General features: G+C 38.1%; 1 protein-coding gene across 3 annotated transcripts in view; it reads left to right on the top strand.

The window, feature by feature from the left end:
• Window positions 1–24,772, top strand: part of LRP6 (LDL receptor related protein 6) — a 176,174-nt gene that overhangs the window by 51,441 nt on the left and 99,961 nt on the right. For all 3 annotated transcript variants that reach the window (XM_082850868.1, XM_082850867.1, XM_082850866.1), the window contains one exon: window positions 18,987–19,184. In XM_082850868.1, coding sequence (XP_082706994.1) covers window positions 18,991–19,184 — 194 coding nt within the window. In that variant the 5' untranslated portion in view covers window positions 18,987–18,990. The remainder of the gene's footprint in view (window positions 1–18,986; window positions 19,185–24,772) is intronic.

Genomic DNA, 24,772 nt, shown 5'->3' with positions numbered 1-24,772 from the left:
TGTTTCTTATTATGCTACTTGGGTTTTGTTGGGTTTCTGGATTCTGTGGGCTGATGTCTTTCATCAGTTGTAGAAAATTCTCTTCAAATATTGCATTTGCCCCATTGTTTTTTTTTAGAACTCTAAGTAGAAATCTGTTTTCCTCACTCTTCCATGTTTTTTTATGATAACCTGTCTTTCATGAATCCATTTTTTCCCTTTGTATTTAGCACTAAAGAGATTATCCAGAATTATTTTCATGTTCATTAATTATCTCTTCATACAGTCAGGTATTCCTACCATTTCCTTCTTTCTCTCTTTCTGTGTGTGTGTGTGTGTGTGTGTGTGTGTGTGTGTGAGAGTGTGCGTGCGTGCGTGTGTTCCTTTTAGCTAACCCACTGAGAATGTTCAAGTTGGGGTTTCTGGTACTGTGTATAATCCCTCTGTGGGTGCTACCTTGTGTAGATTACAGAGACTGTCTCTCTTTCACTGCTAGATTACTTCTCTGGATTTTTCCTTTCTTTTTGCTGTGCTCAAAATTTTTCCTTAATTTTCTATGGTTGCAGACATGTACTTAAAAAATTATTTTTGGAGTTTATCATTTTTAGGTGTTTTATAATAGAAAGCCTTCTCTGGACTTACAGTCTGCTGTATTGCCATAGACAGACTTTATAAGTGTTCCTGCCCACCCCACCCCAGTATTTAATTTGCTATTTCTTTCTTGTATGATTCTTATATTCCACTCTTTCCAGTACTAAGGAGAGTTAAGTATGTCCAGCTTGCTTTTCTCTCTTCTTTTTTTCTTTATGGTTTAGTTTGCTGTGCATTTTAAACCACTCACATACTTATATTTCATACCTACAAGAAGATAAAAAGAATAACATAATGAACACTGTGCCTACTATATAAGCTATGCAGTAGAACATTACCAGTGCGGTTTGCTCCCTGTACTGGTTGCCTCCTCTCTTGTACCATACTTCATATTTAATTCTTCAATTGTTTTGGGGGATGTGAAGTAGGGTGAGACTCTAAGTAGCTCCCCTAATGAAGAGTTTTTAAAATATATACTAGAGGGCTTCTCTGGTGGCACAGTGGTTGAGAGTCCACCTGCCGATGCAGGGGACACGGCTTTGTGCCCCGGTCCGGGAAGATCCCACATGCTGCAGAGCAGCTGGGCCTGTGAGCCATGGCCACTGGGCCTGTGTGTCTGGAGCCTGTGCTCCACAATGGGAGAGGCCACAACAGTGAGAGGCCCACGTACTGCAAAAAAAAATAATAATAATAAAATAAAATATATACTAGAGTTTTAATTTGATGAAATTTGAGAGTTGAGTTAGAGATTAATTCCTAGTCTAGTGCCATTTTCCCTTTCTGAGTTATTTCAATTTAAGAAAATTTATTCTGTAGCTTTCAGGTGATTTTGTCCTTTTTTCTTTCACCTGCTTTCCACCTGTGGTAGATTAATGAATTGCCTACTCAAACATACTGTTGACCTTTTTAAGTAGTATTTGTTTAGAGTTTATTAACAAATTAATTTTTCACCCATCACTTTAAATTCTTTTGCAACTAAATCCTTGTGAAACAGGCCTACTTAAAATAATAATCCTTTTACTTAGCTCCTTTTCTAACTGGAGAATACATTTAAAGTAGATGTTTATGGTGCCTTTTTTTTTTTTTTTTTTTTTTGCGGTTCGTGGGCCTCTCACTGTTGTGGTCTCTCCCGTTGTGGGGCACAGGCTCTGGACGCACAGGCACAGCGGCCATGGCTCACAGGCACAGCCGCTCCGCGGCATGTGGGATCCTCCCGGACCGGGGCATAAACCCGTGTCCCCTGCAACGGCAGGCGGACGTGGGAAGCCCTATGGTGCCTTTTTATTTTTAAGTTTTAAATAACTATTTCTGTTTTGTTTTTGGTGGTTATCTTGACGTTTATTCTTTTGACCTGTTTGACCTCAAGGTGAAATTGGAGGTAACTTTTAGTGCTAGGTAGTACCCAGGTAACTCTAAATTTAGCACCAGTATCAGAAGACTGTTCATCCTCTAGATGCTATTTCACTCTGACTCTTGGTGTCTTGGGCAGAAACTGAGTTGCTAATTTTGTCAAAGAATCTTAATGATGCCCCCACACATACATAAAAAAAGGGTTGACTTTGGGGCATGTCTGCCTACTGTGGGTATCTGAGTAAGATTACCAGCTTTTTTCTGCTGATTTATATGGATTTGAAAAAGACGGTAATGAGTGATGGCTTTTATTTTCAGGAGTGTTTAAACTCTTAGAAGTGTACCAGTTTTCCCAGGGGAAAATTCAGAGTTACCAATTGTTTTTTGAGTAATGCAGTTTTGTTTAAGGCATGATAGCTTTTTCTTACTTATTTATTTTTTAAAATCTTTATTTTATATTGCAGCCTAGTTGATTAACAATGTTGTGTTAGTTTCAGGTATACAGCAGAGTGATTCAGTTATTTGTGTACATGTATCTGTTCTTTTTCAAATTCTTTTCCCATTTAGGTTATTACAGAATATTGAACAGAGTTCTCTGTGCTATACAGTAAGTCTTGTTGGTTATCTATTTTAAACATAGCAGTGTGTACATGTCAGTCCCAAACTCCCAATCTATCCCTCCCTGCTGGTAACTGTTCTCTAAGTCTGTGAGTCCGTTTGTTTTGTAAATAAGTTCATTTGTATCATTTTTTATTTTTAGATTTCACATATAAGCAATATCATAAGGTACTTGTTTTTCTGTATGTGACTTACTTCACTTCGTATGATAATCTCCAGGTCCACCCATGTTGCTGCAAATGACATTACTTCATTCTTTTTAATGGCTGAGTAATATTCCATTGTATATATGTACCAAATCTTTATCCATTTATCTGTTGATAGACATTTAGGTTGCTTCCACGTCTTGGCTATTGTAAACAGTGCTACAGTGAACACTGGGGTGCATGCATCCTTTTGAACCATGTTTTCCTCTGGATATATGCCCAGGAATGGGATTGCTGGATCATATGGTATCTCTATTTTTAGATTTTTTTTTTTTTTTTTTTGTGGTTCGAGGGCCTCTCCCCGTTGTGGCCTCTCCCCGTTGTGGCCTCTCCCGTTGCGGAGCACAGGCTCCGGACGCGCAGGCTCAGCGGCCATGGCTCACGGGCCCAGCTGCTCTGCAGCATGTGGGATCTTCCCGGACCGGGGCACGAACCCGTGTCCCCTGCATCGGCAGGCAGACTCTCAACCACTGCGCCACCAGGGAAGCCCTATTTTTAGATTTTTAAGGAACCTCCATAATGTTCTCCACAGTGGCTGTACCAGTTTACATCCCACCAACAGTGTAGGAGAGTTCCTTTTTCTTCACACCCTTTCTAGCAATGATTGTAGATTTTTTGATGATGGCTATTCTGACTGGTGTGAGGTGATATCTCATTGTAGTTTGTTTTTTTCTTTTTTTTTGCTGTACGCGGGCCTCTCACTGTTGTGGCCTCTCCCGTTGCGGAGCACAGGCTCTGGACGCGCAGGCTCAGCGGCCATGGCTCATGGGCCTAGCCACTCCATGGCATGTGGGATCTTCCCGGACCGGGGCACGAACCCACGTCCCCTGCATCAGCACGCGGACCCTCAACCACTGTGCCACCAGGGAAGCCCTCATTGTAGTTTTGATTTGCATTTCTCTGATAATTACCAGTGTTGAGCAGCTTTTCATGTGCCTCTTGGCCATCTGTATGTCTTCTTTAGAGAAGTGTTTGTTTAGGTCTTCTGCCCATTTTTTTTGATTGAGTTTTTTTCTTTTTTCTTTTTTTTTGATATAGAGCTGCATGAGCTGTCTATAAATTTGGGAGACTAATCCATGGTCAGTTGCACTGTTTGCAAATATTTTCTCCTATTCTGTGGGTTGTATTTTTTGTTTTGTCTGTGGTTTCCTTTGCTGTGCAGAAGCTTTTGAATTTAATTAGGTCCATTTGTTATTTTTGTTTTTATTTCCATTACTCTAGGAGACGGCCCAAAAAAGATATTGCTGTGATTTATGTCTGAGTGTTCTGCCTATGTTTTCCTCTAAGAGTTTTATAGTGTCCAGTCTTACATTTAGGTCTTTAATCCATTTTGAGTTTATTTTCGTGTATGGTGTTAAATGATGTTCTAATCTTTTTTTTTTTTTTTTACATGCAGCTGTCTGGTTTTCCCAGCACCATTTGTTGAAAAGACTGTCTTTCTTCAGTTGTATCATCTTGCCTCCTTTGTCATAGATTAATTGACCATAGGTGCGAGGGTTTATTTCTGGGCTTTCTATCCTGTTCCATTGATCTATATTTCTGTTTTTGTGCCAGTACCATACTGTTTTGATGACTGTAGCCGTGTAGTACAGTATGAAGCCAGCAAGCCTGATTCCTCCAGGTCTGTTTTTGTTTCTCAGGATTATTTTGGCTATTTGGAGTCTTTTGTGTCTCCATACAAATTTTAAGATTTTTTTGTTTTAGTTCTGTGAAAAATGCCATTGGTAATTTGATAGGGATTGCATTGGATCTGTAGATTGCCTTGGGTGGTATACTCATTTTCACAATATTGATTTTTCCAGTCCAAGAACATGGTATATCTTTCCATCTGTCTGTGTTATCTTCAATTTCTTTCATTAACGTCTTAACAATTTTCAGAGTACGCATGTTTTTGTCTCCTTAGGTAGGTTTATTCCTAGGTATTTTATTCTTTTTGATATGATGGTAGATGGGATCGTTTCTTTAATTTCTGATCTTTCGTTGTTAGTGTACAGGAATAAGATTTCTGTGTATTGATTTTGTATCCTGCAACTTTACTAAATTCATTGATGAGCTCTGGTAGTTTTCTGGTAGCATCTTTAGGATTTTCTATGTATAGTAAGTATCATGTCATCTGCAAACAGTGACAGTTTCATCATGTCATCTGCAAACAGTGACAGTTTTACTTCTTTTCCAATTTGAATTCCTTTTATTTCTTCTTTTTTTTTTTTCGAATTGCCATGGCTAGCACTTCCAAAAGTATGTTGAATAAAAGTGGCAAGAGTGGATGACAGCTTTTTAAATATTGATCTCTTACTGGACTGAACCTGCATGAAGGAAAAAGTAAAAAATCCTTAATTATTTAGAAAAAACATTAGTTTTGTGATCTTTTCAGATTTATTTAGCATAGCTAAGGGTAGATGCAAGTCAACCAGTGTCAAAATAACACAATGTCACGATGACTATACTATTTATATTACACATTTTGATGAAAATTTCTTGCTAGCCTAACATAATCCATCTTTTACTATTTTGGCAGCATCTTCTAAACTGAAGACAAAAGTTTTTTAAGGACATTTATTATAATATTCTATGTTTATGTCTTATAAGTAAAATGAAACCCCGTTGTGTGTAATATATTGAATGAATTAACAAATTAAAACCTCCAATGAAGAGTTGCCACCATATGTATATAAAGAATTGTTTGTCAAAAGCTTGAAAAGTTTTAGAAGAAATTTGAAAATTCATTTTATCCTCACAGATGTTTGTATATTTATTCTTAGTAGAATTTTAAGCAGTAATTGTGAACTTTCAAAATACCATTTCTTAAATTATAAAACTTTTGAAAGAAATACAGAAGTGTTGTGTGTGGGAAGGAATTCGTTTGGCACTTTGTTTCCTTTTGTGGTCTTCCACAGCTTAAGGCCTGAGTACCAACTGAGGCTAATTATTAGCTAATATTTAGGGTCAGCTGGTTAATGATTTAAACACATTAACAACACCTGTACAGGAACAGCGTGCTATGGATAAACAGGTGCTTGAGAAAGTCAGACTCCTCTTTACTCTTTCTAAACCCTGAGTGCACTAACGTTCCTTTGGGAGCTTTTAGACAATATTGATGCCTGGGCCCCAATCCAGACCAATTTAATCAGAATCTCTGATGGAGGAACCCAAGTTACTGATATTTTTAATGAGTTTTTCAGGTCATTCTCAAATGCTGCCAGGGTTAAAAAAATGTATGCTTTAGGTGTTTCATGCTGTTGATGCTGCTGCTGTTGTTGATGGTGGTGGTATTAATGTTGTTGTTGTTTTTATTAGTGTGTTTGTGTGGGGAAGCGTGTGCATAATCTAAGAAACATTGCACTTAAGGTAACTTGTATTAGTCCGTTTGGGCTTCTGTAACAGTATACCATAACTGGTGGCTTATAAACAACAGAAATTTATTTATCACAGTTCTGAAGGTTATGATGTCCAAGATCAAGGCACTGGCAGGTTTGGTGTCAGGGGCGGGCCTCCTTCCTAGTCGGCTGTTTTTTCACTGTAACTGCACATGGTAGAGGGGGCAAGGGAGCTTTCTTGGGCCTTTTAAATAAGGGCATTAATTCCATTCACGAGGGCTCCAACCTCATGACCTAATCACCCCAGAGGCCATACCTCCTAATACCATCACCTTGGGAGTTAGGATTTCAACATATGATCTTGGGGGGCAGGGGAACATTCAGGCCATACCATAACTGTAAATTATGCGTACAGTTCTGGTTTCTGAATATTCAGGTACTGGTTATCTCATGGTCATTATGTATTGGTGATTATTGGATTTTGCAGTTGTAAATGTGTAGATAAAGCAGACAGTTCAGTTGAATTTTCTTTTATGCTTCATTGTTTCATTGTTCATGGTGACGTAAGTGTCATATTTTGATGTTAAGTTGGCTTTTCCATCTGTCACAAATTGTTCCCTTTATATCAGTTTTCATCAAGATACTGTTTTAGGTAAGTGTACAGGTGGAAGGTTCAGGATGTGATTTGCCTGAGTTTTCTGCCAGTCATTCTCATGAATGTTGACATTGGCCCTTAATGAGAGGAGTCACAGTAGATTGAGGGAAGAGTTGTGAGATTTTTGAAACATGCCATTTCTAAGATAGCGGAGGTGGGGGGAGGTCTAATATGAGGCTTTGTTGGGACAAGAGTTGAAGTGACTTTGTCTAAACTTTTAAGTGATGGCATTTGGATCTAAAATGTGTGTTAGTGTTCATAGTTTTAAGGAATAGAAACCCTTCTACTTTAAACAGAAAAAATATTTTTAAAGAGGATGTTGGCTTACTTATAGAACTTCATAAATGGTAGAATTACCAAGCTTGGAATCTACATCCGGGGACTCTGCTGCAAATCATAGCACAGACCTGGTCCGGTGAAGGCACCACTGTTAGGTGGCATGCTTACCACTGTTTGTACTCTCACTGACGTGAGGCAACAGGTAGTCCGTAAATTGCTGCCAGTGCTCCCTTGTAAAACTGGATTAAAGAAGGATGAATGAACTTAAACTGAGTTTAATTAGCCTTTGCTGTTACCCCCAGCCTCACCAGAATGGATTGCTGTAGTCCTTGCTGCTGCAGCTGTTGCTTCCTCCTCTCCTGCCTCTACCTCCTCCTTTCCTTGGTGTGTCTGACTGGTAAAACCCAGATCTTACGCTCTTGTCGCAATTGCAAGGAAGGTTTGGAAAGAAAGTAGCTGGTGTTTTCAGTTTCTTTAGTTTCAGGTAGTGGTTCTGTCTCATAAGGTAGAGGATTCTTCAACCATAGTAAGGTAGTCTAGATGCTGGATAGCCCCCTAAAATGCTAGCTATCCATGACAGAACATTTTGTAAGTGAATGGTCGTAGGATTAGTCCATATTTTTGCCGTACTTTGAATACTGTATTTTTTTTCCTTTCTCATGTTGAAAGAATGAATGGAGTGTGATGATAGATATAAAAGAAGATAGTTAATAGAAATATAAATTTTATAACTGGAATGGGCCTTAGGAATTATCTAAGCCAATCTAAAGAAGAAAATACTGATTATAAGAGTAATACCATTCGCTGAGAAATCATCTTTACTCCTGTTAGTGAAACCAGTTTCTACCCCCATTAGTCCTCATAAAGAAGCTGCTGTATAAAGTAGAGAACAACACCCTTGTAGTATCATCAGTGACACATTTATTTGGTCTTTGTGCTGCAGTGTCAGGGCACAGTGCAGTTCAGTAGAAGCAGGTAAGGTGAGCTAGAGATGTGAACTGAGTACTCAAGGGCAAGGGCAAGATTCTCCTCAAAAACTAATTTTGGGATTCCTGTAATACATCAGACATGTAATTGAAGTCCTCATAGGGCACGACTGAAATAATTTTACCTTTATTCTCTTCACCAGGCCATTAAAAAAAAAAGTCAGTGAAGCTCTATGTGTAGTTTTTAGGTTTGAGCAATGGGATATTCTAGTATCTGAGGTGACCTAATAGCAAAATGTGCATAGAAGAGAGACTAATTATATATTTATTAGGTATAAGCCAGTTTTAAATTTAGGGAAATAATGTTGTATAATAAAGCTTTATAGGTATTGCTATGGCAATCTGTACAGTGGAGAGAGTTATCAGTTTTACTCGGGAGGCTATTTCAGGTTGGTGCTTTCTAGCTGAGCAGTTGTTGGCCAGAGGAACAAGGTGTGGAAATGGGTAATAGCTTTTAGTCAGTAGGAACGCTGTGTGCCAAACTCTGTCCTGCCATTCATTGCACATTCAAGGAATAACAAATAGCTTGTAACTGGAGCATAGTATAGGAATAAGGGTATACATTAAAATAAAATTCTACCTGTATTTTTCAAGGATGTGGTCTCTGTAATAAGACCCACATACAGGATGGTCCAAGAGCAGGTGAATGCAGACCATTATTAAACTTTGGAGTACTGACTATAAATATGCTTGCCATTATATTAGATGGTTTTAGGATAGGGGATACAACTGAATAAAACAAGGGCCTGGAATCTAGAGGCGTGGGAAACGTGTAAACAGTCCTGGTTATCATATGTGTTTGAGATGTACAGAGCACTGGAGGAGCACAGAGGAGAGTGTGCTTGAGGGAGTCATGAAATGCTTTCACCAAGGCGTGGTGACATTTGAACTGTCCTGAAGAATCAGGGTGTGTATGAGTGTCTAGAAGGAGGAGGGTGGCATTCCAGACAGTTAATATATCATTTTTATTATACTTAAAGGAGCTCAAAATGCATCACCTTGTTTTCTTCAGAAAGAGGAATGTGGATAACAGCAATTTGGGGAAATTGCTATAGTTAACATTTTCTTTGGTAAGAGTAGGGAATTAAATTGATTTAGCGTGCTGTTTATTTCAGGCTTATAAGCTATACCTTCCAGTAGTGTTATATCAATGTTATTTCTGAATGAAATATATTCTTAGTATTGTGTCCACTAACTCTTAAATTTGTCAGCTAGACTGGGTGCCTAAGGATCATTTTTCTCCAGGATAATCAGTTTATACATACACATGCAGAATTCCATTATGATGCATATTGTCAGAGCAAGGTTGTATTTAATAGAAACCATGGTCTTTCCTGTTCCTCAATAATAGAATCTTTTCTTTTGATTTGGTTACTGTATATTCTCTGTAAAAGCAAATCACCAAAACAAATGCTTTCATTATCTTCCAGTAATCACCACATATAGTTAAAATATGATACTAACACAAATAATCAAGGAGAGGGAAAACACGGGAAGTATAGCAGATTTCTTCACAGGTTTTTTTTCCTCTTTGTATTGGGTTGGCCAAAAAGTTCGTTCGGGTTTTTCCGTAGGACGTTATGATAGTTCTATCAGGAAATAGATATTATTGAATTCTCCAACCTTTTCTTCACTTAAAAGCCTAACCTACTAATCAAAGTAAAACAACTGGTTCAGGGATGAGGAAGGCGAAGGGTGTATGAATTCTGCATGACCCTTTTCTTTTCACTTTCATTAAGTCAGAATTTTTTTCACTGGCTTTAGTCCCAGTGATTTTAGAAACTTTCTCAAAACAAATTTTATGGCAAGAAAATGTTTTTGAGGATCCATGGCTCTTTATGGTTAGATTTTACCTTAACATCTGTCACATCATGTTCTTAGAATGTGGCATGACTCTTGCTTACACTTTGGGGTTGGCTTGGTTTTATATGCAACTCTTAATTGTAGTTTCTTTTGCCTTGTTACTGTAGTCCAACTGCATTGACTGGTAACATCCTTTTTATTTTATTTTCTGTCCAACTCTTCCTTAATTTTTACACTATTTTTTTTTTGTTACTCTTTTGGCTGGTTCTTTGGATATAGAAGGAAGAACAATGATGTCAGTGTGCTCATTTCATCTTTTTCTGAACTCAGCATGTTGCCCCCTAAACTCTGTCTCTATTCCGTATTTTGTTGAATGACACCAATATGGACTTACTCACATTTGCCAAATCTTGGGAGCCATCCTAGTCTGTCCTTTATCTTTCTTCTCCCTCGTTGATCCATCCCTCAACTTTTATCTTCATCAGTTCTCATTTGGAATATCTGAGAAGTTTTGTTCCTTACTTCTCTTTCTCTAATTTCTTCCCCCTGTAGTCAGTCCCTCAGTATTATCAACAGTGATTTGTAAAAGGATAATCTTTTGTAATTTGTAAAAGGATAATAAGCACTTTACTTTTCTGCTTAGTAGTCTTAAGTAACTTCTCATCCCTTATAGGCTATGCAGTCCAAGCTTCTTAGCACAGCAAAATAGATCCCATCTGTGGGACTTCTTTTGTTGCCTTGTGTCCTCCACAATACACAGTATCCTGCAGCTCTGCTGATCTTGCTATTTCTCAAATATGTCATGACTTTTTGTGTCCTTTGCATAAGCTGTGTCTTCTTCCTGGAACACTGTTTCCCATTTTGGCAACTGCCTAAATAAAAGTACTACTTCCTCTGGTGAGCTTTTGTTGAGAACTCTTACATTCACTGGCTCGATTGGGTATCAATTCCCAGTACTCTTACAGCAGCCTGTTCATACCTCTCTTGATAATAGTTAATCATTCCTTGCCTGGATTGCAAGTTTCCTAAGGACAGTAGTTTTGCCTTGCTTATTTTTGTATTACCATGTCAAGCATGATGCTAAGCTCCTAATAGGTGGTCAGTACATTAAAAAAATTAAATAGTATCTTGGTAACTTATAAAATATTTGTGTTTTTCTGCTTGCCTGTTCCTCTTTCCCTTTCTGTATTAAGTATGTAATGAGTTTTTAGCTTAAAGTTTAATTAAATAACAAATGCAAATGTTCAGTATTTATAGATGAAATTTATTACTTTAAATTTTAAATATTTGAACAAATGAAAATACCAGCAAGCTTCAATTAAAAATTCTAAATTTTTATCAGATTCTCACCTGACAGATTTCTCAGTTTCATTTGTTGTAGTTGAAGCCTTTACGTGAGTGTGATCCGTGAAGTAACATGACATGATATATTTCTTAGGGTTGAGTACTGGAAGAGTTATTTATTAGCTTTGAGCAGTGGCATGCATATAATTTTATTTATTACTAAAATTCTTGTTGAGCTGACTAATTCATTTGTGACAACTTTTTATTACACCGTAAACTAGACACTGAGTTCTTGTAAATTTAGTGCTTCTTTAGACAAGCTTAGTGGCAATTGTGAGACCTATGTAAATTATATTATACAGGAAGGACAAGGGCACTTTATTTGTTATATCCATTTGATAGTGTGCAAATTGCTTATGGTCAGCCCATATGAGTTCTTCATAATTTGTCTACAAACTGTGGTAAGTATTAGAGCACAGCGAAACAAGCTATAGGAGCACATAGGAGGGAGTAACTCTACTTTGTCTAGGCAAGCTAGGAAAGGCTTCTATAGAAAAGAAGCTACCTTTGCATTAACTTTAAAAATAGTCTCTTTGGGACTTCCCTGGTGGCGCAGTGGTTGAGAGTACGCCTGCTGATGCAGGGGACACAGGTTCGTGCCCCGGTTGGGGAGGATCCCGCATGCTGCGGAGCAGCTGGGCCTGTGAGCCATGGCCGCTGAGCCTGTGCGTCCGGAGCCTGTGCTCCGCAACGGGAGAGGCCGCAGTGGTGAGAGGCCCGCGTAATGAAAAAAAAAAAAAAAGTCTCTTGATTCTTATTTGTGTTATAAGCAACTTTCTTGAGATATAATTTATATCCAAAAAATGTATATTTTAGCATTTATAGCTTGATGAGTTTTGATAAATGTGTGTATCAGCCATTACCTCCAGAAAAACCCCATTTTATCACATCACTCCAGAAAGCTGCCTTAGTCCCTTTCAAGTCAGCTCCTACTTTCACCACAATAACTACTGATCTGATGTCTGTCACTATAGATTAGTTTTGCTGAATCTAAAACTTCATATAATGGAGTCATTCTGTAGGTACTCTTTTGAGTCTGGGTTCTTTTGTTTACCATTATTTAAAAAAATACATCCTTGTTGAATATGTGAGTAGTTATTTTACATTGTTGAGTAGTATTCCATTTTATGAATATACCAGAGTTTGTTAATCATCCTATTGATGGGCATTTGATTTATTTCCAGTTTTTGGTTATTATGAATAAAACTTCTGTGAACTTACATGTACAGATCATTGTGTGGGTATGTTTTTATTTCTCTTGAGTAAATACCTAGAACTAGAATTACTGGTTCATAGGGTTAAGTGTACATTTAATTTTGTAAGAAGCTGCCAAACTATTTTCCGAAGTGATTATACGAGCAGTGTATGAGAGTTCCAGTTGCTGTATCCTCATCAACACTTGGTATTGTTGGTCTTTTTAATGTTAGCCATTCTAGTGGGTGTGAAGTGATATCTTATTACTGATTTAATTTTCATTTCCCTGATGATTGATGAGATTGAGCATCTTTTTATGTGCCAATTGGCCATTTATGTATCTTTTGTGAAGTATTAAATGATGCCTTCTACCCATTAAAAAAGTTAAATTTGCACACAGTAAATTTACACTTTTTTGGGTGGCAGTTCTGAATTTAGACAAATGCTTACATTTGGGTAATCACTACCATAATTAAAATATAGAACAATTCCACGACCCCCCAAAATATATTCTTGGCTTTTTGTTATCAACCTTTCCCTCCACCTGCAGCTCTAGGTAACCACTGATGTGTTTTCAGACTGTACAGTTTTGTTTTTTCCAGAATGTAACATAAATGGAATCATGTCATGTAGTGTTTGAATCCAGCTTCTTTCTCTTACTGTAAAGCATTTGAAGTTTATATGTGTTTATTGTGTATGTCAGTGGTTCTTTTTTCCTAAAAATATAAATATTTATTAAATTATAACACAGAGAAAATGTGCAAATCATATATATAAAACAAATTAAGTTTATAAATGTGAACACACCAATGTGAACAGCATGTAGATAAGAAAAGAGTACAATACCAGCATTCTAGAAGTCCCCTCATTCTCTACTCCTTCCCCCAGAAGTAACCATTATTCTGACTTCTAACAGCTAAAATAGTTTTCCTTTTTTTTTTTTGCACTTTTATTTTTATTACAGTGGTTCTTTTTATTAATCCTGAGAGTATTCTGTTGTTCGAATGTACCATAGTTTATCCATTCCCCATTTGAAGCATATTCAGTAGTTTTTGGTGACTATGAATACATCTGCTATAGACATTTTCATACAGGTTTTTGTGTGAATACGTATTTAATTTCTCTTGAGTAAATACCCGAGAGTGGGGTTACTAGATCTTATGGGAATGTTTAACGTAAGAAACTGCTAAACGGTTCTCCAAAGTAGATGTGCCATTTTGCATTAACACTAGCAGTGTACAAGAGTTTCAGTTGCGCTGCATCTTTGCTAGTACTTTGTATTGTCCATTTCTTAAAAGTTCAGCCATCTTACTAGATCTGTAGTGATATCTCACTGTAGTTTTAATTTTCATTTCCGTGATGAATAATTATGTTGACTGTCTTTTTGTATGCTTATTTGCCTTTGTATGTCTTTTGTTGATGTGTCTGTTCAGATCTTTTGCCCAGTTTTTAATTGGGTTGTCTTATTGAGTTTTAGGAGTTCTTCATACATTACAGATATAAGTCCTTTGTCAGATATATATAATGTACTACAACAGATTGAACACAGAAAGCTCAGATTTTGTTATTGGCAACAAATTGAAGTGACAAGGTCATTTCACGTATTTCCAAGAAAGTATCTGCCTGATACCTAAGTTTTATTAACCATAGTTTGTCATTCTTTTTTTTTTTTTTTAAAGTAAACATGGTGTTCCATGAAAAAAGCAGCTAGCTCAGTTGGCCAAGTGCTTTTTCTCAAGACAACCATTCTACATTCATATGCAGCAAAAGTACTTTCTCTGTAGATCCTATTTTGTCACACAGAATATTAAATGTGTAATCAAAGGTCAAGCTCTAATGAAATTAATAATTTTCTGCCTTACCAATGTCATTGTTCATTGAGACTGACTTTTCTTTTGTATGTGGTGAAGAATAAATATAGTGACTGTTAGTACAGTTGGTTGCCACTCCCTGCAGTCTTACCCACCATTGCTTTTGGACTATCAGTGCAAATATCAGCACAGGTAGGTAGTTCAGGGTAATCTGTGCAATTCAAAAAAGTTATTCAACACTTTGAATATTTCAGCACCACTTACATTTATTGTTGTAAACATTCACATAGAAGATCTTTGATGATTAGTTGGTACTGACACGTGATGAACAAACAAAACAGTAAGTCCGGCCATATCCTTAAATTTAGTCAGATATAAGGCAAAAGCACAGTTTCTTAGATGACATTAACTTCCATCTTCATGTTTGCAGCTAAATTTTAATTTTCTGTTACTGTAGCTTTGGAAATTGGCGGCACTATGATTTCTTTTATTGGTTTTTCCTCTGGGAGGAATTCAGTAATGTTGACTGGAGAAAGCTTTATGAGTCTCTGTTTTTGTGAGTTTCTCCAGCTGGAAAGCTGTAATAAACATTGTTTGGCTTTTAATGAGGTCATATTTACATTTAAACTCTGCAATTCATTTTTCTTTAAACTCTGAATGATTGTCTCAATGCCTCAGCTTAACTGGAACCATAATACTATTCACAAAAAGATAGCGTGTATAAGCCAATGGAAAGATTGCTTTTGTAATACTTTTTCATTTACAGTTTTGCTCAGGGTCTTGGAGTAGATTTCATCCCTTCTTAGAGTCAGAGAACTCTCTCTGATAGATCAGTATCATCTTTTTTAACATCTTTAAATGTAGGCAGTATAGCTGTGGGTTGAAGAAGTGAGTTTTCTCATCTCTCCTTTATAAGCCAGTGGTCCATTCTTAAATACTAGACAAATATAAGTAAATTTTCTTTTATTTTAAAATAGAATACTAGTAAATTTCAAAATAAAAACAGTTTAAAATAAAAACTTAAAGTTAAGAAATATTGTAAAACAAAGCAGTGTATTTGCTCCTTGATGTGTTTTTGCTCTGGGCACAGTAAAATTTCAAGACTTCAAAAGTAACAAGTTTTTAGATGATAATGAGGTACAGAGATTATAGCAGGTATAATCAAAGGTAGCTAGTAAGAGTGCAAAAGTGCTGGGAACTGAGTTAATCTCGGAACATGTATATAGTTATTTCCAAAACTTACCTTAGAAGCTTATGGAAAATATAATAGGTATACATTCCATGAGCCATCAGGGTGAAGTCATCACCACACCTTATATGTATCCATGAAAAACCTCCAGGATGAAAGTGAACAAGGCTAAATAAATACATAAAACTTAGCAATATTATGAAAACAGTTTTGACCCTGTAGACCTCCTGAAAGGATTCCGAAGATCTCCAGGGATCTTTTTTTTTTTTTTAAATAACTTTATTTATTTATTTATGGTTGCGTTGGGTCTTCGTTGCTGCGCGCGGGCTTTCTCTAGTTGTGGCGAGCGGGGGCTACTCTTCGTTGCGGTGTGCGGGCTTCTCATTGCAGTGGCTTCTCTTGTTGCGGAGCATGGGCTCTAGACGCATGGGCTTCAGTAGTTGTGGCATGCGGGCTCAGTAGTTGTGGTGCATGGGCTTAGTTGCTCCACGGCATGTGGGATCTTCCTGGACCAGGGCTCGAACCCGTGTCCCCTGCATTGGCAGGCAGATTCTTAACCACTGAGCCACCAGGGAAGTCTGTCCAGGGATCTTTGGATCACACTTTGAGAACCACTGCCCTAGGGTGTGGTCTGGATTCAGCCCTTTGAGGTGTCTCAGCTGAATGTCCAGTGTGGTGTTGATGCTCTTTACTCTGTCTTGGCAGAACATGTAAGACCACCCGCATTGCTTGACCTCTGGCATTTTAGTTCTGTTCTCAACCTGATAATCCTTGAGGATCCTGAGCGTGCACAGCCTGGTTCTTGGTCCAAGGACTCATGGGGATCCCCCATGAGTCCCCCCCACCCGCACCAATGTAACTTTTTCCTCTTTGGGGCCCTGCAGATTCCAGTCTTTTCTTTTCCCCAAATTCTCTCTGCCTCTTTAAGCTTGTTGAGACCACTGTTCCTAATTTCAGTTTCAGCTTTCCACACTTTGGTTGGGGAGTTGTCACTAGGTTGAGTCAGGGTGATTTTTGGAGCTCACCTGGTGAGTTTCCTTTGTCTCATGGTTTGTGGTCTCGTGCCACCTTATTTTCAGTTCCTAGAACAGCTGCCTCATATATTTTGTTTAATTTTATGATTATTTATAGCTATCTCAGTAGAAGTTAATGTGTAATAGCTGCAGTTTTGTGAGTTAATTATTGATGGTGGTTATTAGCTTTTTAAATTAGGGTGGAGTAAAATAGTATGTGCGAAAACATAGGGACAAAAAACTCAGGGTGTCTTTTGGGAAGAGCATGTAGTCGCTGTGTTTAGAGTAGGGTCAACAAAGGCAGGCCTGCATTAGCTCATTCCCCTGGGTTCTTAGTAGAAGTCATTGACTAAAAATCACTGAGTTTCCCCCCACAGCTTTGACTAGGCTTCACAGCCTTTATGAACAGAGTACCATACCAAGTCACTCATGGTTGGCTGTTAGGGGAAGGAAACAATTTGTCAACTTGGGGCTCTAACTGTAGGATTCAAGGTAGGGAACACGAGGTGATGAAACTAGGAATTTAGGCTAGGCCTAAAGAATGGCTGTAACTTGCCTCAATTTTGCTTCCCTTTTCCCTTCCTAATGCTACTATTTCCATATATATATAACACGTTTATATGTTACAAGCCCAATAAAACAAGTTTATAATTACTTTTTGTGCAGTTGTCTTTTTAATCCATTAAGAGAAGAAAAGGGAAAAATATATTTGTACTGTCTTTTATAATTACCTACATAATTATCTGTATGAGTACTGTTTGCTTCTTCATGTGGATTTGAGTTAACATCTAGGTCACTTCTTTTTTGCCTGAAGAATATCTTTGGTATCTCTTGTAAGGCAGATCTGCATGCCACAAATTCTCTCACTTTGTTTATCTGGGAATGTCTTTATTTCACCTTCATTTTGGAAAGATAGTTTTGCTGTATGTAGGATTCTTGGTTGACATTTTAATTTCTTTTAGTGTGTCATCCTACTGCTTTCTGCCCTCCATTGTTCTGATAAGAAATCAGCTCTTAGTTAGATTGTGGTTTCTTTGCAAGTGATGAGTTGATTTTCTTAGTGCTCTCGATTCCTTTGTCTTTCAGCAGTTTAACTGATGTGTATAGTTGTATATCTCTGTGTTTATCATACTTGGAGTTTATTAAACCTCATGGATGTATGGGCTACTATTTTAAAAATCAAATTAGGGAAGTTTTTGGTCATGATTTATTTGAAATATTGGAACCAAAGTACAATGATCATATTTAGGAAATTAACATTAGTACATTTCTATTACAGAATTTGACATGCTGTCAAATTTTGCCAGGTTTCCCAATAATGTCTTTGTAGCATATTCCCCAACTGATCAGTACAGGATCATACACTTTATATAGTTACTGTGTCTCTCTTTGTTTATTTATTTTTCTTTCTTTTGGCTGCTTTGGGTCTTAGTTGCAGCACGCGGGATTTTTTTGTGGAGGCATGCGGGATCTTTTTCGTTACTGCGTGGTCTGTTGGAGCTTCTCTCTAGTTGCGGCTTGGGGGTTTTCTCTTCTCTAGTGGTACGTGGGCTTTGTAGTTTGTGGCACGTGGGCTTAGTTGCCCCGCGGCATGTGGGATCTTAGTTCCCCAACCAGGGATTGAACCCGTGTCACCTGCATGGAAGGTGGATTCTTTACCACTGGACCACCAGGGAAGTCCCTTACTGTGTCTCTTTATTTTCCTCCTACCTAGCTTAGTTCATCTGCCTTTCTTTGACTTTTATGACATTGGTATTTTCAAAGGCAGTTGTTTTGTAGAAAGTTTTTTAATTTGGTACTCTCTCTTTCCTTAATAATTTTATTCAGGTTATGCATTTTGGGACAGAAATAATATGTAAGAGAATATACATAAAAGAGATGGTATGGGGGCTTCCCTGGTGGCGCAGTGGTTAAGAATCCGCCTGCCAATGCGAGAGACATGGGTTCGAGCCCTGGTCCGGGAAGATCCCACATTCTGCACAGCATCTAAGCCCGTGCGCCACAACTACTGAGCCTGCACTCTAGAGCCCGCGAGCCACAACTACTGAGCCCGTGTGCCACAACTACTGAAGCCCGCGCACCTAGAGCCTGCGCTCCCAACAAGAGAACCCACCACAATGAGAAGCCCACGCACCACAACAGAGTAGCCCCTGCTCACCACAACCAGAGAAAAGCCCGCGTGCAGCAATGAAGACCCAACACAGCCAAAAATAAAATAAAATAAATAAATTTATATATAAAAGAAGATGGAATGTTCTTCCCAGCATATCACATATATGATGCCAGTGTTGATGATGTTAATTTAGATGATGTGGATAAGGTGGTGTCCACCAAGTTTATTTTCTCTAAAGTTACCATTTTCCCCTTTGTCATTAATAAATAATTTGTGGGGAGATACATTGAGACAGTGTAAGGTATCCTTTTTGCCAAAGAAACTGATCAGATGGTTTTTGCGTCCTGATGATGCTTGTCTTGAATCAGTTATTACCATCATGGTGGCAAAAAGATAGATGCTTAAAATTTCGATAACGGTTTCTAGGAGTTTCAGTTTTAGTGTTCCTGAGAGAGCTTTCTTTATCCAATAGTGATAATTATAAGATACTTGGTGGTTAACCTGCTTATGTCATGGGTTTATTTTTCATGATTTTTAGGTTCATGTACTGGACAGACTGGGGAGAAGTACCAAAGATAGAACGTGCTGGAATGGATGGTTCAAGTCGCTTCATTATAATAAACACTGAAATTTACTGGCCAAATGGACTGACTTTGGATTATGAGGAACGGAAGCTTTATTGGGCAGATGCAAAACTTAATTTCATCCACAGATCAAATCTGGATGGAACAAATCGGTAAGATTACCTTATAAATTTATTTTTAAACTTTAAGTCAACCCTGTGATATCTTGATGTAGTAATCAAATTATAAAGCTTAATTTTATTAAGAAGTTAGCATATTTTTGGCTTAACTGTCAAAGGGGAAGAAGAATAGATTTTTAGTTTGCTTTTTAAAAAGGTAATGACATTTCTCATCTATCTTGGTGGCACTTAGAATTTATGGGTTGTATTTTCTCCTTCTTTACTCTGAGCTAATTTAGTTCTGCAGTGGTTCTCAACCAGGGATAGTGCTTCCATTCTCTTCCAGAGTGTTTGGAAATGTGTGGAGAATTTTGGTTAACACTGGGATTGGGAGTACTACTAGCATTTTAGTTCCTGGGGGGCCAGAGATGCTAAACATCCTGTAATGTGCTGGGCACCTAATGTGACAAAGAGTCATCCTGTTCAGACTTACCCACCTCCCAGGTGCGGTTTGTGGAAGCTCATTTGATAAATCTGTAGACCAGGACAGGGTTGGCCAACTTTTTCTGCGAAGGGCCAGATCGTAAATATTTTAGGCTTTGTGGGCCATGTCTCTGTTGCAGCTATTTACCTCTGCTGTTGTGGTGTGAAAGAAGCTATATATAATAGCTAAGGGAATGGGCATGATTGTGTTCCAGTAAAACTTTTTTTGAGCCATTGGACTCTAGTTTGCTGACCCCTAGACTAGGAGAAAACCTACTGCATGTATGCTATACCTCAGTATTCACAGAAGACAAAGTTATAATACATAAACATGGAATTTCTATTCAGATCATGTTCAGATTAAAAGAAATTTTTTTATTGAAGTATAGTTGATTTACAATGTTGTGTATGTTCAGATTTTTTAAAAATATTTATTTATTTAGGCTGCGTTGGCTCTTTGTTGCTGTGTGTGGTCTTTCTCTAGTTGTGGTGAGCAGGCTTATCATTGTGGTGGCTTCTCTTGTTGCAGAGCATGGGGTCTAGGCACGTGGGCTTCAGTAGTCATGGCATGTGGGCTCAGTAGTTGTGGCACACAGGCTTAGTTGCTCCATGGCATGTGGGATCCTCCTGGACCAGGGCTCAAACCCGTGTCCCTAGCATTGGCAGGCGGATTCTTAACCACTGTGCCACCAGGGAAGTCCTGTTCAGATTTTTAAAAATAAGTGTTGAAAACCAGGAAAGATTTAAAGAATATATTAAAGTGAACTTTTTAAAATCATGGAGTGAGAGAATTTTTTGCCTTGTTGCAAAAAAGAATGAAATGACTCACAACAGGATGGTTTAAAAAATAATTAGAAATAAGTGTCAAAAAAAGTGATAAGTATATGATGAATATAACAACATAATTGCTGTGTTTGAACTTCAAATTTGTCTTTGAGAGGGATACTAGGAAGTGAATATGGCCACTCTGTAGGTTTTTGACTCTCTCAGAATACCCCCCAAAAAACCAATGGAACAAGATAGCAAATCTGAATACTTACCGTAAAGTTAACCTCAGGCATCCAGAAATGAAAGCAGGTAAGGGCAGACCACTAACAGCCACAAGACCTCCGTAGTATTACTGTCTGTGCAAGAGTAAGCTGAGGGAGTGAGTAAAGTATTTCACTGAACTGAAAAGCAGGGGACCTCCAAAATAGCCCCAGCTATTTACTAGACAGTGTAGTGGGCTATATTAAGAGCAGTAGCTGAAATGAGAGTGGGGGGTTGCCCACTCCAATATGAGGCAAGTGCAGTGTGTCCGTGGTAAAGACAGAAGAGGACAGAGCAGTCTGGCTCCAGAGAATTCTCAAAACAGACCTGCTAGAGTTCTCTACCAGGACAGGGTACTACAGAGTAGAGACAAAGTTGAATAGAATAGCATCAAAATTCAGCACAGTAGGGAAAATTAAGGAATGAAAGGAGAAGGAAAGAGAAGGTTCAGATAAGGATGGGCAGAGGAAGAGCTGGGATATCTCAGAAAGGGAGCTACCATATTTTTTAACATGTGAAAACAGAAGAGTGAATTCTGTAAAGTTAGAAAAACTACGCTGAACACCACTATGTTCTAAAAGTTCAGGAAAACTAATTTCACATAAATAGAAACATAAAAGTATCAAGGTATAAAATCCCATTTAAGGTTACTATGAAGAATATCTTATATTTATAACAGTATTTTAAGCTAATAACAGCTAAACTTTAAATGCGTACTTAGGGACTTCCCTTGCAGTCCAGTGGCTAAGTAAGACTCCACGCTTCCACTGCAGGGGGCTCGGGTTCAATCCCTGGTTGGGGAACTAAGATCCTTCATGCTGCGTGGTATGGCTAAAAAGAAAAACCAGAAAACAAAAAAAACAAAAAAAAACAAACCGTGTACTTAAACTCTACATTTTTTCTCCGCACATTTAGTGTTTGTGATGTCACAATGCATATCTTTATACCTTGTGTATCCATTAACACCTTATTGTAGTTAGTTTTTACTACTTTCGCTTTTCAGTGATTTGCTCACCACCATTACAGCATTAGAATATTCTGAATTAACCCTATATTTATCTTTACCAGTGAGATTTATACTTTCATATGTTTTCCTGTTACTAATTAGTACTCTTGTTTCATCTTGAAGAAGTACCTTTAACATTTCTTTTAAGGCCAATACAGTGGTGGTGAACTCCTTCAGCTTTTGCTTGTATGGAAAACTCTTTATCTCTCTTTTCATTCTGAAGGACAACTTTGCTGGGTACAGTATTCTTGGTTGGCAGTTTTTTCTTTCAGCACTTTGACTGTATCATGTCATTCCCTTCCGGCCTGCAAGGTTTCTGCTGAAAAACCTACTGATAGTCTTATGGGGGTTCCCTTGTGTGAGACAGCTTGTTTTTTCTCTTGCTACTTTCAAGATTCTCTCCTTGTCTTTAACTTCTGACATTTTATTTATAAAGTGTCTTGGTGTGGGTCCTTTTGGATTCATCTTTTTTGGAAGTTTCTGGGCTTCCTGGATCTGGATGTCTGTTTATTTCCCCAGGTTGGGGAAGTTTTCAGCCATTATTTTGGGATAAGCTTTCTTCCCCTTTCTCTCTATCCTCTCCTTAGGGGACCACTGTCATGCAAATAGTAGTCCACGTGATGGTGTCCCATAAGTCCCTTAAGCTATTTTCACTTTCTTTTATTGTTTTTTCTTTTTGCTTCTCTGGCTGGATGAATTCTACTGCCCTGTCTTTGAGTCTGCTGACCCTTTCTTCCGCTTGATCTAGTGTACTCTTGTACCCTTCTGTTGAATTCTTTATTTCAGTTACTGCATTCTTCGGCTCTCTGGTTTCTGTTTGGCACTTTTAATTTTTGTTGTTGTTGTTGAAATTCTCACTTTGTTCATGCATTGTTCTCCTGACGCCAGTGAGCATATTTATGATGGTTGTTTTGAACTCTTAATCACGGAAATTATGTATCTTTGTTTCATTATGAAGTCTGTTTCTGTAGGGGTTTTTTTGGTTTGTTTGTTTGAAACATATTCCCTTGTTTCTTCATTTTCCTTGACTCTCTGTGTTGGTTTCTGTGCATTAGATAAAACAGCCACCTCTCCCAGTCCTGACAGAGGAGTCTTGTGTAGGATATGAACCTTAGCATTCAGCTTGGCCCGAGCTCTTGGTTGTCTCTCAAACCTTTGTGATTGTCCAAGCTGGCTTCTTTGTTCTTCTTGCTCCCAGTAGTTGAGTGTGTGCCAGGATTTGTCAAGTGTTCCATAGAGGAGGATTGCAGTTGGTACCTAGGTGAAGGCTGTTTGGAAGTCAGACCCCCAGGCAGCAGGGAATATACATGTGGTTTGAGCCCTTCTATGGAGAATCTTGGAGATAGGCTTTTTTTGCCTGCTCCTTCTGCTCTGGACCCAGTTTATAGCTGTGGAAGAGGTTCCTCCTGTACCCATTAAAAACTGCTTCATTGTTTGCCACAGTCCTGTGGGATTTGTCAGTGCAAGCCCTGTTGACTTTCAAAGCCAGGTGAGCCAGGGGCCCATTCTTTGAGTGGCATCCATGAAATCTGGGGTACCAGATGTGTGTACAAGCTGATTCTGTGTGGAAATACTGGAGATTTGGAGTGGGCTAGTGGGAGAAGGCAGAGGCGGTATCTGCTGGCTTCCCTGGTCTCCTAGGAGGATTGCAGTTGGCCCCTGGATGTCTGCCAAGTTAGGAGCCTGAGCATTAGACAGCAGCTTTTAAAGTATGAAAATAGACCTCTTTTAGGGAAAGACTGGGAGATGAGCAATTCTGACTGCTCCCTCTGTGCTCAGCTCTGCTGGGCTCGACATCTTATGTAAGCCTAATGGGAATCGAAAACAAAAACCTGTCATAGATATACAAAAGATTAATAGAAAAATCACAAAGAGAGGAAGAGAAGAAGGGAACAGTTGAAATACAAAACAGCCAGACAGCAACAGAATGGCAATAGGAAGCCTATACCTATCAATAATTACTTTATATGGAAATGGACTATATTCTGCAATGAAAACATGTAGAGTAGCTGAATGGATAAAACACAAGACTCCCTGTATGTTGCCTGCAAGAGACTCACTTCAGCCATAAGGAAACACACACTTTGAAAGTAAAGGGATGGAAAAATGTATTCCATATGAATGGAAACTGAAAGAAAGCAAGGAAGCTATACTTATATGAAACAAAATAGATTCTAAGCTGCACACTGTAACAAGAGACAAAAAAGGTCATTATATAATGATAATGGAGTCAGTCCAAGAAGATATAATTTTGTTAATATACCCAGCATAGGAGCACCTCCATATATGATGCAAATATTAACAGGCCTGGAGAGAGTAATAGACAGCAATACAACAATAGTAGGGACTTCAGTACCTCACTTTCAGTAGTGGATAGATCACCCAGGCAAAAATCAATAAGCAAATATTGGACTTAAAGTACATATTAGACTAGGTGGACTTAAGAGATGTTTAGAAACATTCCATCTAACAGCACCAGAATACACATTCTTCTAGAGCACACGTGGAACACTCTGGAGAATAGATTATATGTTAGGCCACAAAACAAGTCTTAATAAATTTAAGAAGGTTGAAATCATAACAGGTATCTTTTCTGACCACAGTGGTATGAAACTAGAAATCAGTTACAAGAAGAAAACTGGAAAATTATCACCTCATACCTGTTAGAGTGGCTTTTTTCAAAAAGACAAGAAATAACAAGTGTTGGTGAGGATGCGGAGAAAAGGGAACCCTTGTGCACTATTGATGGGAATGTAAATTGGTGCAGCCACTGGGGAAAACAGTGTAGAAGTTCCTCAAAGAAAGAAAAATAGAACTACCATATGATCCAGCCATTCCACTTCTGGGTATATGAAGAAAACAAAAACACTTAACTTGAAAAGATACATACACCCCTATGTTCATTGCAACGTTTTTTACAATCACCAAGATAAGGAAACAACCCAAGTGTCCATTGATGGTTGGATGGATAAAGAAGATGTAGTATATATGTACAATGGAATATTATTCAGCCATAAAAAAGAATGAAGTATTGCTATTTGTGACAACATGAATGTATCTTGAGGGCATCATGCTAAGTGAAATAAGTCAGACAGAGAAAGAAATACCATATGATCTCACTTAC

The sequence above is a fragment of the Leucopleurus acutus genome (assembly GCF_964270905.1).
Source record: "Leucopleurus acutus genome assembly, chromosome: 11".
NCBI classification, from domain to species: Eukaryota; Metazoa; Chordata; class Mammalia; order Artiodactyla; family Delphinidae; genus Leucopleurus; species Leucopleurus acutus.
The sequence above is the reverse complement of the archived record's forward strand: the minus strand, read 5'-3'. Positions and strand labels throughout refer to the sequence as shown.